The sequence below is a fragment of the Chrysochloris asiatica genome, unplaced genomic scaffold (genome assembly GCF_000296735.1).
Source record: "Chrysochloris asiatica unplaced genomic scaffold, ChrAsi1.0 scaffold00495, whole genome shotgun sequence".
NCBI lineage: Eukaryota > Metazoa > Chordata > Mammalia > Afrosoricida > Chrysochloridae > Chrysochloris > Chrysochloris asiatica.
The window spans coordinates 757,413-770,905 of NW_006409013.1; the positions used below are offsets into that span (position 1 = coordinate 757,413).

At 43.5% G+C, this 13,493-nt stretch overlaps 1 protein-coding gene and 1 pseudogene across 1 annotated transcript in view; both read right to left on the reverse strand.

Annotated features, from left to right (window-relative positions):
- Nucleotides 1-6,886: 6,886 nt before the first annotated feature.
- LOC102811500 lies at nucleotides 6,887-8,539 on the reverse strand (annotated as a pseudogene).
- A 1,872-nt stretch (nucleotides 8,540-10,411) lies between these two features.
- SLC47A1 (solute carrier family 47 (multidrug and toxin extrusion), member 1) overlaps nucleotides 10,412-13,493 on the reverse strand; it is an 85,583-nt gene continuing 82,501 nt past the window's right edge. The window contains exon 14 of the mRNA XM_006877433.1: nucleotides 10,412-10,638. Within this exon, the coding sequence (XP_006877495.1) occupies nucleotides 10,412-10,638 (227 nt within the window). The remainder of the gene's footprint in view (nucleotides 10,639-13,493) is intronic.

Here is a 13,493-nt window from a genome sequence, read left to right on the forward strand (position 1 = left end):
ATATATACATACACACACACACACACACATATATGTATATGTATTTTCTACCATGATCAAATTAAACAAACACTTTCGTTAAACTTTTTATATCATGAAGAATTTTTCATAAGATAAAAAAATTGTATGTTTCTCATGTAAAGAACTTGGTTGAAATTGAGCTATTGTCTTCTTAGCATTTAGTTACAATTTTACAGCACATTAAAAACCAAGTTTTGCTAAGGAATGTGAGCACAGATCCATCTTATCAACAGAAATCCCTGTCTTTGGAAATATAGTTACCTTCCTACATACCATGCTCAGGACTTTCTATGTAATTTTGGATTTGTATTTACTCTTTTTCAGCATCAAAAAATACAAAGCCTTCCCATTCCACCCTCACAACCATCCCTGCATGAATTGGGGGAACATAGAAACAGAGAAAATAAATCAACCCAAACAACATGTAAAATCTTAATTTTGTTGTTGTTGCTGTGAAGCACTGTCATGTTGGTTCCGACCCATAGCGACCATATGTACTGTTTCTAAGGAGCAGCTGGTGAGCTTGAACTGCCAACCTTGCAGTTCAAACGGCTTTTCAGTCTGGCGCATTAACCCACAGCACCACACCAGGATCCCTCCAAAAGATATTTTTAATAAAATAAATGGAGTTCTAGTGTGGCGCTGTAGGATAATCACTGGACTGCAAAGTCAATTTGAACTGCAAGGTCGGTGTTTCAAACTCACCAGCTGTTCCTTAGAAACCCTATACAGGGTTGCAATGAGTTGGAACCAACTCTATGGCACTTAACAACAATAATGAAAGAACTGAAGTCACAAGATTGTATACAAATATATAAGCATTGAGTTTTAAACCATTTTCTGAATAGTAAAGGATTTATTTTTTAAAGTGGTCCAAAGGGGAAAGAAGGAGGGAAAAAGTGGGGTTGAAGTTAGTGGGAGAGTCTGCGGTGGGGCGCTTCTCCTATATCTGACCTATGCTTCCTCTGATATGTTTAGGAAGGCCAGATCTGTGCCAGGAGCCAAGCGAAGCCAAACCCCCAAAAACAACAAAAATGGCAGAGCACAGTAAATACCAACACAGAGGCAAGCATAGGAACCAGACAGAAGGGCTCTGGGAACTGTGGGGTCTCCTGGAGTGTTTTCTCAAGATGCCCCCTAAGCTCTGTCTAAAAGGACATGTGAGGAGTAGTCAGGCAGACAGCCCAGTCCAGAGCTCACATGTAAGCAACTGCATGTACTGGACAGGATGGAGAGGGGCGTGGGGCCGCGGGCAGGAGGTCCTGGAATTCTTTATCAGCTGATGGGAGCACTGATAAGTTAGGAATGACATGATTGAATCTGTGGTGTAAACTCACAGTGTGGAATGGATGTGGGCAGGATAGAGTCAGGACAGAAATGGAGAGGTAAGTTAGGCCCCAGAGGCAGTCATGCAAGCTGAGAATGATGTCACCCAGGACACAGGAGAAAGGGAGCGAGCTCAAGAACTGCTGGAACTAAAGATACTAGGGCTTCCTGGCTGATGGTGATGTGGGGTGTATGGAGCTTCTAGTGAAAGCTGGTCGCTTTAGCTGCAAGTAGTCTGAGTCTGAAGAACCCTTGGAGTAGAGAGTTGGTATGTCCTGCGAGCTGTTAAACAGGTAAGTTGGAAGCCCAGGTCAAGGCCAGAGATTCAGATTTGGGTAAACACCAACAAAGAGAGAACATTAAAAACAAAATAGGGAAGACTCATTTAAGACACTCAAATCAGCCTTACTCAGTTCACCCGCTTTGGCACTGCCAGATGTAACTAAACTGTTCCATCTGTTTGTAGATGAGTGGAAAGGAGTTGCAAAAGGTGTGCTTGCCCAAACTCTAGGCCCCTGGAAGCATGCAGTGGCATACTTGTCAAAGAAATTAGATCCCGTTGCAGCAGGGTGGCCCCCTTGCCTCAGAATTATAGCAGCTACTGCATTATTGGTGAAAGATGCTGATAAACTGACTCTAGGTCAGAATCTTAAAATCACAACCCCGCATGCTATTGAAAAAGTGCTGCAGTCCCCTCCAGACAGATAGATGTCGAACACCCGACTAGTCCATTATCAAACTCTACTGCTCAATCCTCCAAGGATACAATTCACAGCAATGAACGCCCTCAACCCAGCTTCACTACTGTCAGACCTACTCCGCAACAGCCACCTTAAAATCTTCAATCTCCGACCAAAAATAGTCAAGGCAGTGTCTAAATGCACCACTTGCTAGGTAGTAAATGCAAAGAAAAGCCAACATAATAACCCTGGGTGGCAGACGCCATCCTGCCAAGGAGCAGAACTGCGAGAAGCCTTATGCATGAAAAGTTCATTGTTTAGCAGAGCGACAGTGAATGCCCCCCTTGGATAGCAAAGCTACAAGGGATGATTCATGCAGGGGACCCGTGGTTTCTAGCTTTCCCTTGGAAAAATAGTTTATTTCTGATTTCCTTATAAGAAGTTTTAGAAAATCTTGCATAATCATTAGATACTTTAAACAAACCTCACATTATAATAGTTGCCTTTCACATTAACATTAACTTTCACACCATATTCAATCTCATGTAGTTATAAAAATTGTTTTTACATTAACAATAAGTTTTAACATTAGAAATAACCACACTAGCTAAAGTTTTAACAATTCAAGCTTAAAATTGTAAGAAACATTCCAGGTGGTTTTAGTCAAGGACATTAAGGCTTTTAGAAAGTAGTTTAGGAGACAGTCAAGGGCAGTTAGAGCTTGGGAACAGAGGTAGGAATTTGATTAGAAGTTTTGAGAAATTGTTAGCATGAGAGAATTACTGCTTTGTTCTTAACTATGAAACTTTAGGGTACTTCTATGTTCTTTTTTTTATTGTTTGATCAATTATATGTATAACCAGTTATAGTAAAAATTATGTTTTTGATTGTAATCTGTAACTAATGAATCTATAAAAAGTAATAGATGTTGGTAAAGTTAGAAATTAAGATGTAGAACTTTGTTTAAAATTAACTAGACATTTTAGGGAAGATTAGAGAGAAACAGAGTCGCTCACAGAAGGCAGACATTATCACGGTAACTAAGGAGTAACTAAGGAGAATAGAGACACAGGAATGTTTAGTGACCTTGTGTTCCTCTTGAACCGTTGATGTAACAATATAATATTTGATTGATTTGTAACTGCTTGTATGTGGCTGTTATGAGATCATAGTATGTTCTAAATGGGATATAAGAAGCAACAATTTTGAAATAAACAGTCAAGGCAGAGAAGGCAGCAGGAAGTAAGAGAGTCATCAGAGAGAGCCATTATCACCATCTGCCTGAGACTCAAAATGACCCATTGACTCTTTGAGATTTACTTTATTTTATTTTATTTCATTCGCTGACTACACATCCTCCTATCGAGACCCTTCTAATAATTGTGTCGAGGCTGGTCCCTGGCACCTGGGTGTGGAGAGAGAGGTAATAGGCCTGGAGCTTATTGGGAAATTGACTATACCGAAATTAAACCTGGTATGTATGGATACAAATATCTTTTAGTATTCATGGACACCTTCTCAGGCTGGGTTGAAGCCTTCTCGATGAAAAGAGAAACTGCTGCAGTAGTAGTAAAAAAACTGCTTGAAGAAATTGTTCCCAGGTATGGACTACCGATTCTCTTAGGGTCAGATAATGGGCCTGCTTTCATCTCTCAAGTTACTCAAAAAAAGTAGTACAGACTTTGGGGACAAATTGGAAATTACATTGCACATATCATCCCCAAAGCTCTGGTCAGGTAGAAAGGATGAATCGGACACTTAAAGAAACCTTAACTAAATTAACCTTAGAGACTGGCGGAGACTGAGTAACCCTCTTAGTCCATGTGTTGTGGGCCTCCCTGACCCACAGGCCATGTGCTGCTGTTGTCACCACTGGAGGAGTCTGTGGCGTCCTTGGAGTGAGATGTAAGCCTGTATTGTTACTATAGATGATGGGTACAATGCTCCACCCTACTCACCAAGGGACCAACTGGAAGACCCATGTAATCGCATAGATTGTAAGGTGAGGATCCCTCAAGGGATGGAGTGTTGGGTCAGAAGGGGGTATAAGCCTGAAAGCGACATTGTCAGGGACCCTCTCCTCCCAATGGGGAGTGGATTCAGTGGTTCTGCTGAAAAGTGGAAGATACTAAGTCACTGCTCTGCATGTTACTATAGAGAATGATGTCATGTTCAACAAGTCGCCTGCTTTGTTCTGTAGTAACATATTTGTTATGTAGAACTCCCCACATGAGGGAGATAGAGTGAGAGCTCTGAGTTCAGAGACATGGGAAGGGCAGGAGGTGTTAGCTGTCTCCCGTCTCCCACCTGCCTCGAGTGTTCTTTCAGCTGCCTGACCCTGTGAGTCTGCTTGGTGTCCAGTGTCTACCATTGCACCCGCCAGCAGAGCCGCGCTTAGAAAATCCTACTTCTATGCCTGTCCCAGAACCAACAGAACAAAGGACATGATCTCCAAGTGCGGGGGAGCAGAGAGCTTTTATTGCGCTGCCTGGGGATGTGACTCCACCAGGTACCTGTCCTGGTCCCCCGCAGTTAGAAAGGACTTCATAAGCCTATCAAAAGCGCCAGGTTCCACTTCAGCAGGATGGGGGTTTATTAAAGGAGGGCAACTAGGCGGACCCTGCAAAAACAATGCCTGCAATCCCGTAATACTAGAGTTTACTAATGAGGGAAAACAGACACACGGGTGGGAAGTAGGAAAAGCCTGGGGAGTCCGAATGTATATGTCAGGAAATGACAAAGGAGCTATATTCACAATTAGGCAAACAGAATAAGTGTAGATGGAAAGAAGGGGCAGGAAAGAAGTTGATGCTAGAACACATCTCAGGAAAAGGAACTCATATTGGAAAAAATCCCCCGAAATTATCTGCACTTATGTAATAATACCATTCAGATATCCACAAACAGCAATAGCAGTGATGCATATTATAAGCCTGGAAAAGATGCTTGGTGGGCATGTAATACCGGCATAACTGCTTGTGCCCATAACGCTATACTTAACCAAGACAACGGCTTCTGTGTATTAGTCCAATTATTCCCACAAATAAAATATTACACAGATGACAAAATAGATATAAACACCAAACTGATTAGCAGACAAAAACACGCACTGGGAGTGGCTACAGTCCTTCTATCCTCCCTAGTAGGGTTGAGTATTGCAGGGGCCACAAAAACGGGCACAACAGCATAACCTCCTTCATATGTATGGCCTTCCAAATATATGCTATAAAACCACAAATGGTGAAACAACACAGTTCAAATCATGGAAGATTTCACATACAATTTTTGAAGGCTTTTATCAGCTCACATAAAAGATACAATTTAAAAACCTGCCAATATAGCAAGTGTAACAGCTCTCAGCTGAACTTCCTCTAGCGGTCCGTGGGATTGTGGGATTGTTTATTATAGGTTTCCACTGTAGGGCAGGGGTCCTCAGCGTGTCCATGGCCCTTCAGTGCTGGAAGAGGTGTGTACAAAGTCAGGGTGGGGTGGTTTAGGCACGTTTGTGGTGTGTATGTGTGTGAGGCTGGGGAAGGAGCAGGGTTCCTGGAGGGGGGGGGAGTCACATGAGAGGTGCTATCATAGGTCTGACCTAGTGCTTAGAGATAAGAAGAACTACTTGGGAATAGTAACCTATTTTTAAGAGATACTGGTGGTGTGCTGTGGAGTTGGTTCCAACTCCTAGTGATCCTGCATAGGGTTTCCAAAGCTGTAAATCTTTACAGGAGTAGAAAGCCTCATCTTTCTCCCAAGGAAATTCTGGTAGTTTCAAAGTGCTGAGTGTGAGATTAGCAGCCCAATTCGTAACCACACTAGGCTAGCCCTTCCTGTGAGGTTTCTTTCTGCTTTGGTTAATGGTTGTGCTTGTTCATTTACTCCCAGCGGGGGGGGGGGGGGGGGGGGAGAGAAACACAGGTTAGGAAGAAGGCCTTGTCCTCTCCAAGGTCAGAATAGGTTTGCTGTGTGTTCCTTGTGCCTACTATATCCCAAGGCTCCTTCCTGGTGGGGCCAATGGCCAGGACTGTGAAAAGCCTGCAGTGTGGGGAGGGGAATGGAGAGCAGCTTCCCAAAGAAGGGAGGGAATGGAGGAAGGAGCTAGGCTCAACCTTGTCAGCTGCTTTCCACGTAAGTCTTAACCCTGTCCCTGAAATATGGACAAGGAAAATAAGGGTAGCGCTAACTGATGGCCTTGGGATAACTTCTTCTTCTTAGTCCCTGCAGCAAATCAGATGCCAAGCAAGTCTCTGGCTGGTGACCCTGTCGTGGAAGCAGGTTAATGTTCAATAATAAAGAGTAAACTGTGGGCCATGCCACAGCCACAGTGGGGCAATCCAGAGGGAAGAGGGGGTATACCAGATTTTGCGACTTGTGTCACACAAGCTGGAGAATGCTACCTCTTTCCTTGTGGAGGCAAACCTACATCCCACCCGTTGCCTTGCCTTACCATACCATACCATATTAAGGACTCTCTCCTCTTGGAGAACTGAGACTCTGGCTAGATGCTCCATCTTCTAGCCTTTGTTCTCTAGACTTCTTTTCAGGAAGCATAGTGGGCTTCCTGAAATTCTTTCATTTTTTTCCCCTCTTCAATCGGAACTTTTATAAAGATAGAATTTGGGTCAATGTGAAAGGTGAGAATTTTGAAAATTGAAAAAATATAACCCAGAGAAAATGTCAAAAGCTGCTGCCATGCTTGTAGCACCAGCAAGCAGTTCTTGCCCGCCTCCCTCTCCCCTGCCTGTCTCAATAGTCCCCTCACTGGCAGATGATCCAATTGGAACCACTCTGTGTTTCCTAGTCTCTGGTGACCCAGATAGTAAGGAGTGTCTGTGTTTGGCTGCTTTGGACAAGAGAGCACATTAGATTTCCTTGAGGACATTTATCTTGGTGCAGATCGTGAGGGCAGGTTCCAGTTTGATGTTCACGGCACTTCAAAGATGTTCTGCTTAAGTAATAAAAGAGCCCATCCATCAGTCTCCTTCCTAGGAACAAAACTCCTCTGCAATCTCTCAGCAGCCTTGTAGAGAAGCAATGAACTCATACCTTTCCTCTACACTCCAACAGTTAGGAACACAGGGCTGATGCCCAGTAATTCCAGTGTTGGCGGAGCTGTGTGGGAATTCACCAGGTCTCGTTTTCCATGCCCAGCTCTCACTGATAAAAGCCCTGGAGATGAGTGTTTCATCATAACTGGAATTATCTGAACCCTGATTAGAATCTTCTTGACCCCGGTGACTCTTGCTCTGGACCTTTGTACCGGCAGGGCCCACACCAGCAAACATGAGCATAGTGGACTTCCTGTAACGCTTTCATTTTTCCCCCTCTTCAATGGGAACTGGTGGCTACAGCTCACATTGTACCTTTTGGTACAAGCCACAGAGCAGAACCTCTTGGAGCCACAAAACTCTTCCACAGGGGTGTATTTTCCTCAGTACTTGTACCTCAGGAGAGTTGCTTTCTTACCTAGTTCAGCAGATGGGCTGTCCCCTCCCAAGGGGCCACCTGACTGATTTGCATGCAGCCCTGTCTGAGACCAGTCTGTAGTGGCTTCTCAGACTCTTTCAGCAACCGAGAACAACTCACCGGGAAAGGTTCTGTTCCTTCCTAGATAACAAAGCCTTCAATGACCTGAGTGAGAATATGGGACTTCACAGTGGCCTGCGGGGGTTTTGAGTCACTCATTTGTCTGGACACTTCCTAGCGTCACTGTTTGGGGTATTAGCATTCATACTGGCCACTGGTTCAGCTTTTCCTCCAAAATTGTTTTTCTCCTCTATGGCCTTTTGGGCTCTCTGCTATTGGAGATGCCTTCTTAGCAGGAAACATTGAACACAATGTAGAAACATTTATCTCTTCTTCAGACTTAGCCTTGCATTTGACAGCCACTGTTTGGGGTTTACCTAGCAGGTGCACAGACTGCATACAGTAAACAGCAGGCACCCGGGTTATGGCTGATGAGGAGGCTGTGCTGTCCCCTGCACAGGGCCAAGGATCATCCCACAGGCCAATGTGTGTGCCTGGGGTGAAGGTGGCTCAATGGCCTTGATTAACTGTCTGCACAGTACCAGGCAGTCCCCGGGAAGTAGGTAGAGCAGCTGCCAGCTGTGCCAAACCCCAAACCTGTGCCTGGGATCTACCTGGATGTCGAGTGCCCACAACTTGAACCAGGATGTGAGGTGGTAGTTGCTGAGTAGCAGACATCTTGGGTGTGACAGGTGCTTTGGATTGGATGGGGAGGGGGATGGTGGGAGGGACAAAGGTGAAGGCTAAAGCGCAGGCTGAACAACTAAGGTCTGAGCTTGCTGCTGGGACTGAGAAGGTGCGACCTGCTGACTAGGTGGGACCTGTGGGGGCTAAGGGGCAGTGAGGGTGTGGCTTGCTACTGGGCTGAATTTGTAAAGGTGAAAACCCTCACTGTGATAGTCAGAGAACACTAGAAAGTAGGATATTACAATTACCCATACCCAGATGTCACATGGCTTCCAAACATGGTTAACCCCTTGTTGGCACATGTTGTAGGGGAGAGTTGCAGCCCATTCCCCATGACTCTTGATTCCATTTTAAGTGGTGCTGTAGGATAAGCACTGTACCACAAGGTCCAATTGAAGCACACGGTCAGCAGCTCAAACTCACTAGCCGCTCCTCGGAAACCCTATGCAGGGTGGCTATGAGTTGGAACCAACCAACCAACCATCTTCTTTCAGGGAACTAGTCCATCTCTAAGTCTTTATATCCATCTCCATACCCAGTGGACTTCATATGTACATCTCATGTGCCATGCAGTAGATTCTCATTCATAGAGACTCTCTAGGAAACAGTAGAACTACCTCCTAGGTTTTCCTCGGCTGTAAACCTTAGCAGATTGCGGTATCTTCTTCCCCTGGAGTACCAGTGACTTCTAACTTCCCTTTCAGTTGGCAGTCCAGTACTTTAACCATTGTCCCACCAGGGCCCGTTTCCTAAGTCCTTTAGCTTATTGGCACCAGGCATGTACCTAGAACCAGGAATGCTGAACCACTCTATGCTTCCTACTTAATTTACCCCCCACCTCCTGTCCATTATAACTTATGGTGCCCCCACGGATTACTGAGTAGAACTGCATTATGGGCTTTTCTTGGCTGCAATCTTTACAGAAATAATCACCAGATTGCTTTTTCTCTGGCACTGCTGGGTGGATTTGAGTGAGCAATCTTTAGGGTAAAAGACCAATATTACAGCAAAATGCTTTTGCCAACCACAGACCGTTAGTACAACCTTGTCTTTCTGTGATACACACCCCTCCCCTTGCCCCTTAAGGGAATCCCCAAATCATCTGAGCTCAAAGGCCTCAGAGTAGTTTCGAAGGCTAAGGTAAACAGAACATTCATTCAATAAACCTTTAGCTTCTTGGGAGTAGGACTACACAGACATTGTTGGAGATGCCCTGTCTACCACTGAACACTTCTGCCTAGCAAACAAGACCACAGGACCTAAGTCTTTCTTTTTCTCCTACCTTGGCTTACTCTCCTCATTTCTGTTGCCTTCCAACTCTCTAACCCTGCCTCTCTGTCAATGTAGCAACAACTGTGAAGGTCGCACAGTATGAGCCACTAGCCAATGGGTACCATGGGTCAGAGCCACCCAACAACAACAACCCTCTAGCAAAGTAACAAAGGGCCTGATTTTCCTCTCTAGTTTGGCTAGGTTAACTCTTCAAACCCCTTATCTTTTGCTGTGGAATGCCCAACCCCCAAAGAGTGAAGTGCAGGTTCCCGTGAGGCCTTAGCACACAGCTCTCTCTCTCCTTGTCTCTTAAGACAGATTTTAAGACAAATCCTAACAGAAAGCTTGCAAATCAATGGCGCCTCACGCCTTTCTTCTTAATAATCTGTTTTCCCTCTTAGTCTCTTAAACATTCCCAGGGTCTACAGCACTACAATCTGGACTCTAAATAATAATAAACTAAGCACAGGTAAAGATATATTATAAAATATATTTTAAATACTTCAGGCTTTAAAAATAGTTATGCACTTAGTATGAGGTTTTGTCTAAAAATATAGTAAGCATTAAAATGTTTAATTTTAGGTTATGTGAATCTCATTTCCACTAAAAAAATAACAGTAAGCATAAAAAAAAAAACTCAAAGCCAGAGATAAATGTACTTGCTATATAGTGGTCTTATGTTGAGATACTGCTGGGTGAATTATTACTCAAATGTAATCTTTTAGACATTGTCTAACATAATATGTTTTTTACTTTAGCTCCTTCATTAGAAAAATGTATCTCTGAATTCTCAGTTCATGAAATCCATACAGTTGAACTATGTTAACTGACTGAATTGCCACTCTGGGCCTATGTAAACTCAAAACTTTATCACATGAGATGATTTTCTCTCTCTTGCCACATCACTGAATTCTGACCAACAATCTCACTATAATCCCCACTAGTAAGATTAAAACAACTGCCAGGAGCAAGAGTCCTCGCCGAAAGACCAGCTGCCTCCTGGACAACTTAGTCCTATCCCTTGGATGGATGGAGAGGGGCTCTTCTGTCTGCAACTGCTGATCCAACTGACTCTCATCTTTTTCTTCAATGTCGCTCATTAAAATTCCTCCATGGTTTCCAGGACTCCCTAAGGGGAAAAAGGAACTCAGTTAGCAGCTTAAAAATCTTTCTTTTTTATTTTAAAAAATGTCTATCACTCTATACACTGAACAGACCTAATCAATATTTACAAAAGAATAATTGAAACAATGCAGAATATTTTCTTTCTATTCTTTTTTCCTTCCTCTTCACCTAAGTTCATGTGTCTACCCTCTAGTTAGTGACTTACTCCCCCTTCTCCTCCCACCCCTGGTAACCATGAAAGAATGTTTCTTTTAAGTGTTGGTAAAATAATGTGAAACATATATATAAATTCATATATAAATAGAGATTTACTACAAGGAAATGGCTTATGCATGGTGGGGACTGGACTATCCAAACTCTGCAGGAAAGATGGCAGCCTAGAGTTCTCTGCTGGTTCACATACCAAGCACTGCTGGAAGCCAGGTGATGAGAAGAATGCAGAGCTGAGTGAGCTTTGCCAGAACTTTCATTTATATACTGGAGGGAACTCCCCTTTCAACTGATGGGATGGTCACATCAGATAACACCATGGAAACTGATTAAATTAACTTACATTACGGAAGTATACCCAGTCCAGTATCAGCCAAACCACTGAGAAGCATAGTGTAGTCAAATTGACACATGTTAAGGGGCTTCAAAAGTTCATGGAAAAATTCCATTATATTTTCATTATACTTTTCCATGAACTTTTTGTAGCAACCTTATCACATTAACTATCACACCACCATTTGGAAAATTGGGATGATAGCAGTACCTGCTTACATTATTGATATGAGGGTTCTGTGAGCTACTATATGTAAAACGATGAGCACAGTGCTTGGCAGAATAGGCATTTTATATCTGTGAGCATTTATTAATAATGTTCAAAAGTATTCTATCTTAAAAGAAAGGGGAGAGGCAGGGCTTGATGGTGGGTTAGGAAGAAGCACTGGGAAGATTATGGAAAATGGTATGGCATTTCCTAAGAAAGCTGGAAACAGAAATAGCTTATGATCCAGCAATTCCTCTACTTGGTATTTATCCACAAGAAATACAAACCAGAACAAAAGTAGATATATGCACACCAATGTTCATAGCAGCACTATTCACAATAGCAAAAAGATGGATACAGCCTAAGTGCCCAACAATAGAAGAATGGATAAACAAACTTTAGTACATTCACACAATGGAATATTATGCTAGTTTGAAGAACAACAAGGAAGCTGCAAACCACCGCATAACATGGATGAACATTGAAAACATTATAGTGACTGAAATTAGTCACAAAAGGACAAATATTGCATAAGACCATTATTGTAAAAGCTTAAGAAATGATACCCATACTAAAAGAAAAAAGAAAAAAAAATCTTTGTTGGTTATGAGGGGTGAGAGGGAAGGGATGGTAGAGTACAGGTTAGGGGACAGACACATCATAGTTTGGGTATTAGGGAGTGTTACCTTCCGGGTTCTTCCCTCTCCCCTCCCTTCAACTCCATTTTGTCTGTTTCCCCGCCCTAAGTTTCAAGGGCAACATGGCTTTTGATAGGCCAGAGCTAAATCACCCCAGCAATGACCACTCCCTTCCTGTTGAACCTATATAAGACCACTCCCTTCCCATTGACTCTCTCTCTTTTCTTCTGCCTCCTGCCTTCTCTCTCCAGCAGAGATCACCTTCCTCACCCTGAATAAAAGTCTCTAGATGGGCCATCTGGTGTGTGGTATGGTTGATGAGCGACGCTGGGGTTTGTTTTCCCTTTCAGGGTGGGCAATGCACAAGAAGGGGGGCAGGATAGAAGAACAAGGTAGATAGGGGAACACTTAGGCAGGCTTGCATGTGCTAAATGGGACAGATATAAATAATGATGTATGCTCAACCTTGGAACAACAGGGTTCTGTGATACAGAGATTGAGGCACAGTTTGGGTAAAAGAGGGGAAATACTGTTAAAATGCTTGACTGTCTTATGAATATTGGTTTCCCTTACCTACTATTATAAAATAGACACTTGAATGGGATAGAGAGGAATATTGTGAAGCATGACTACAGAAAGCTTGTAAGACATCAGGTGGGAATCCTGAGCCCCATCCAGAACCTTCTGAGGTAGGGCACTTGAAAGGACATGCAGACCAGCCTGGAGCAGCTGGAGGAACAGAAGATACTTCTTGAAAGAAAGACCAGCAAGAAAAATCAAAAACAAAAATGGCAGTCTGACTGGCTACTACAAGAACAAGCAAGTTGTTCACTGGGGAGCCATCAAGGCAAGCAATCAAGTCCCTTCAGGTCAAACTCCCCTCCAAGACTGAAACTCAAAGGGAACACATGAGCAGGTGTGTAAGCTTGCTGGTGACCATGTTGGTCTACGTGTGAGTGGAAGAGAGGGAAAGGTAGCAATGAAGACATGGACTGAGTCTGACCACGTTCCATAGACTCCCATTGACCTTGAAATGAGAGAAAGAAGAGGAAGGGCTGGTTGGTCTGAAGTGTGGTAAGCCCTAGGGATTCCTAAGCCCATGGACAAGGACCTAGCCATGAAGGGCTACAACTGAGAGTGAAGCGTCCAGCTGATATGAAGTGAGGGGAGACGACAAGAATACCCAAACTTGCAGACAGTACCTGTTTGACCTAGATTCGATGGCTTGATGATTGACTAGAAGAAGATAAAGAAACTCAACTAGAAGAAGATAAAGAAATTTGCTAAAGGAAACAAGTGTAAATTGCTACAATTTGATGAACTTGACTTACACCTATGAGCTCAAAAGAGGGAACACATCTTTACAGTAAGGATCATTCCCACCCCCTCAGTGCATAGGATAGATAGGGATGGGCAACTTGGACATTGGATACCTAAAATGGGGGGGCTACAAAGGCAAGAAGTAACTGG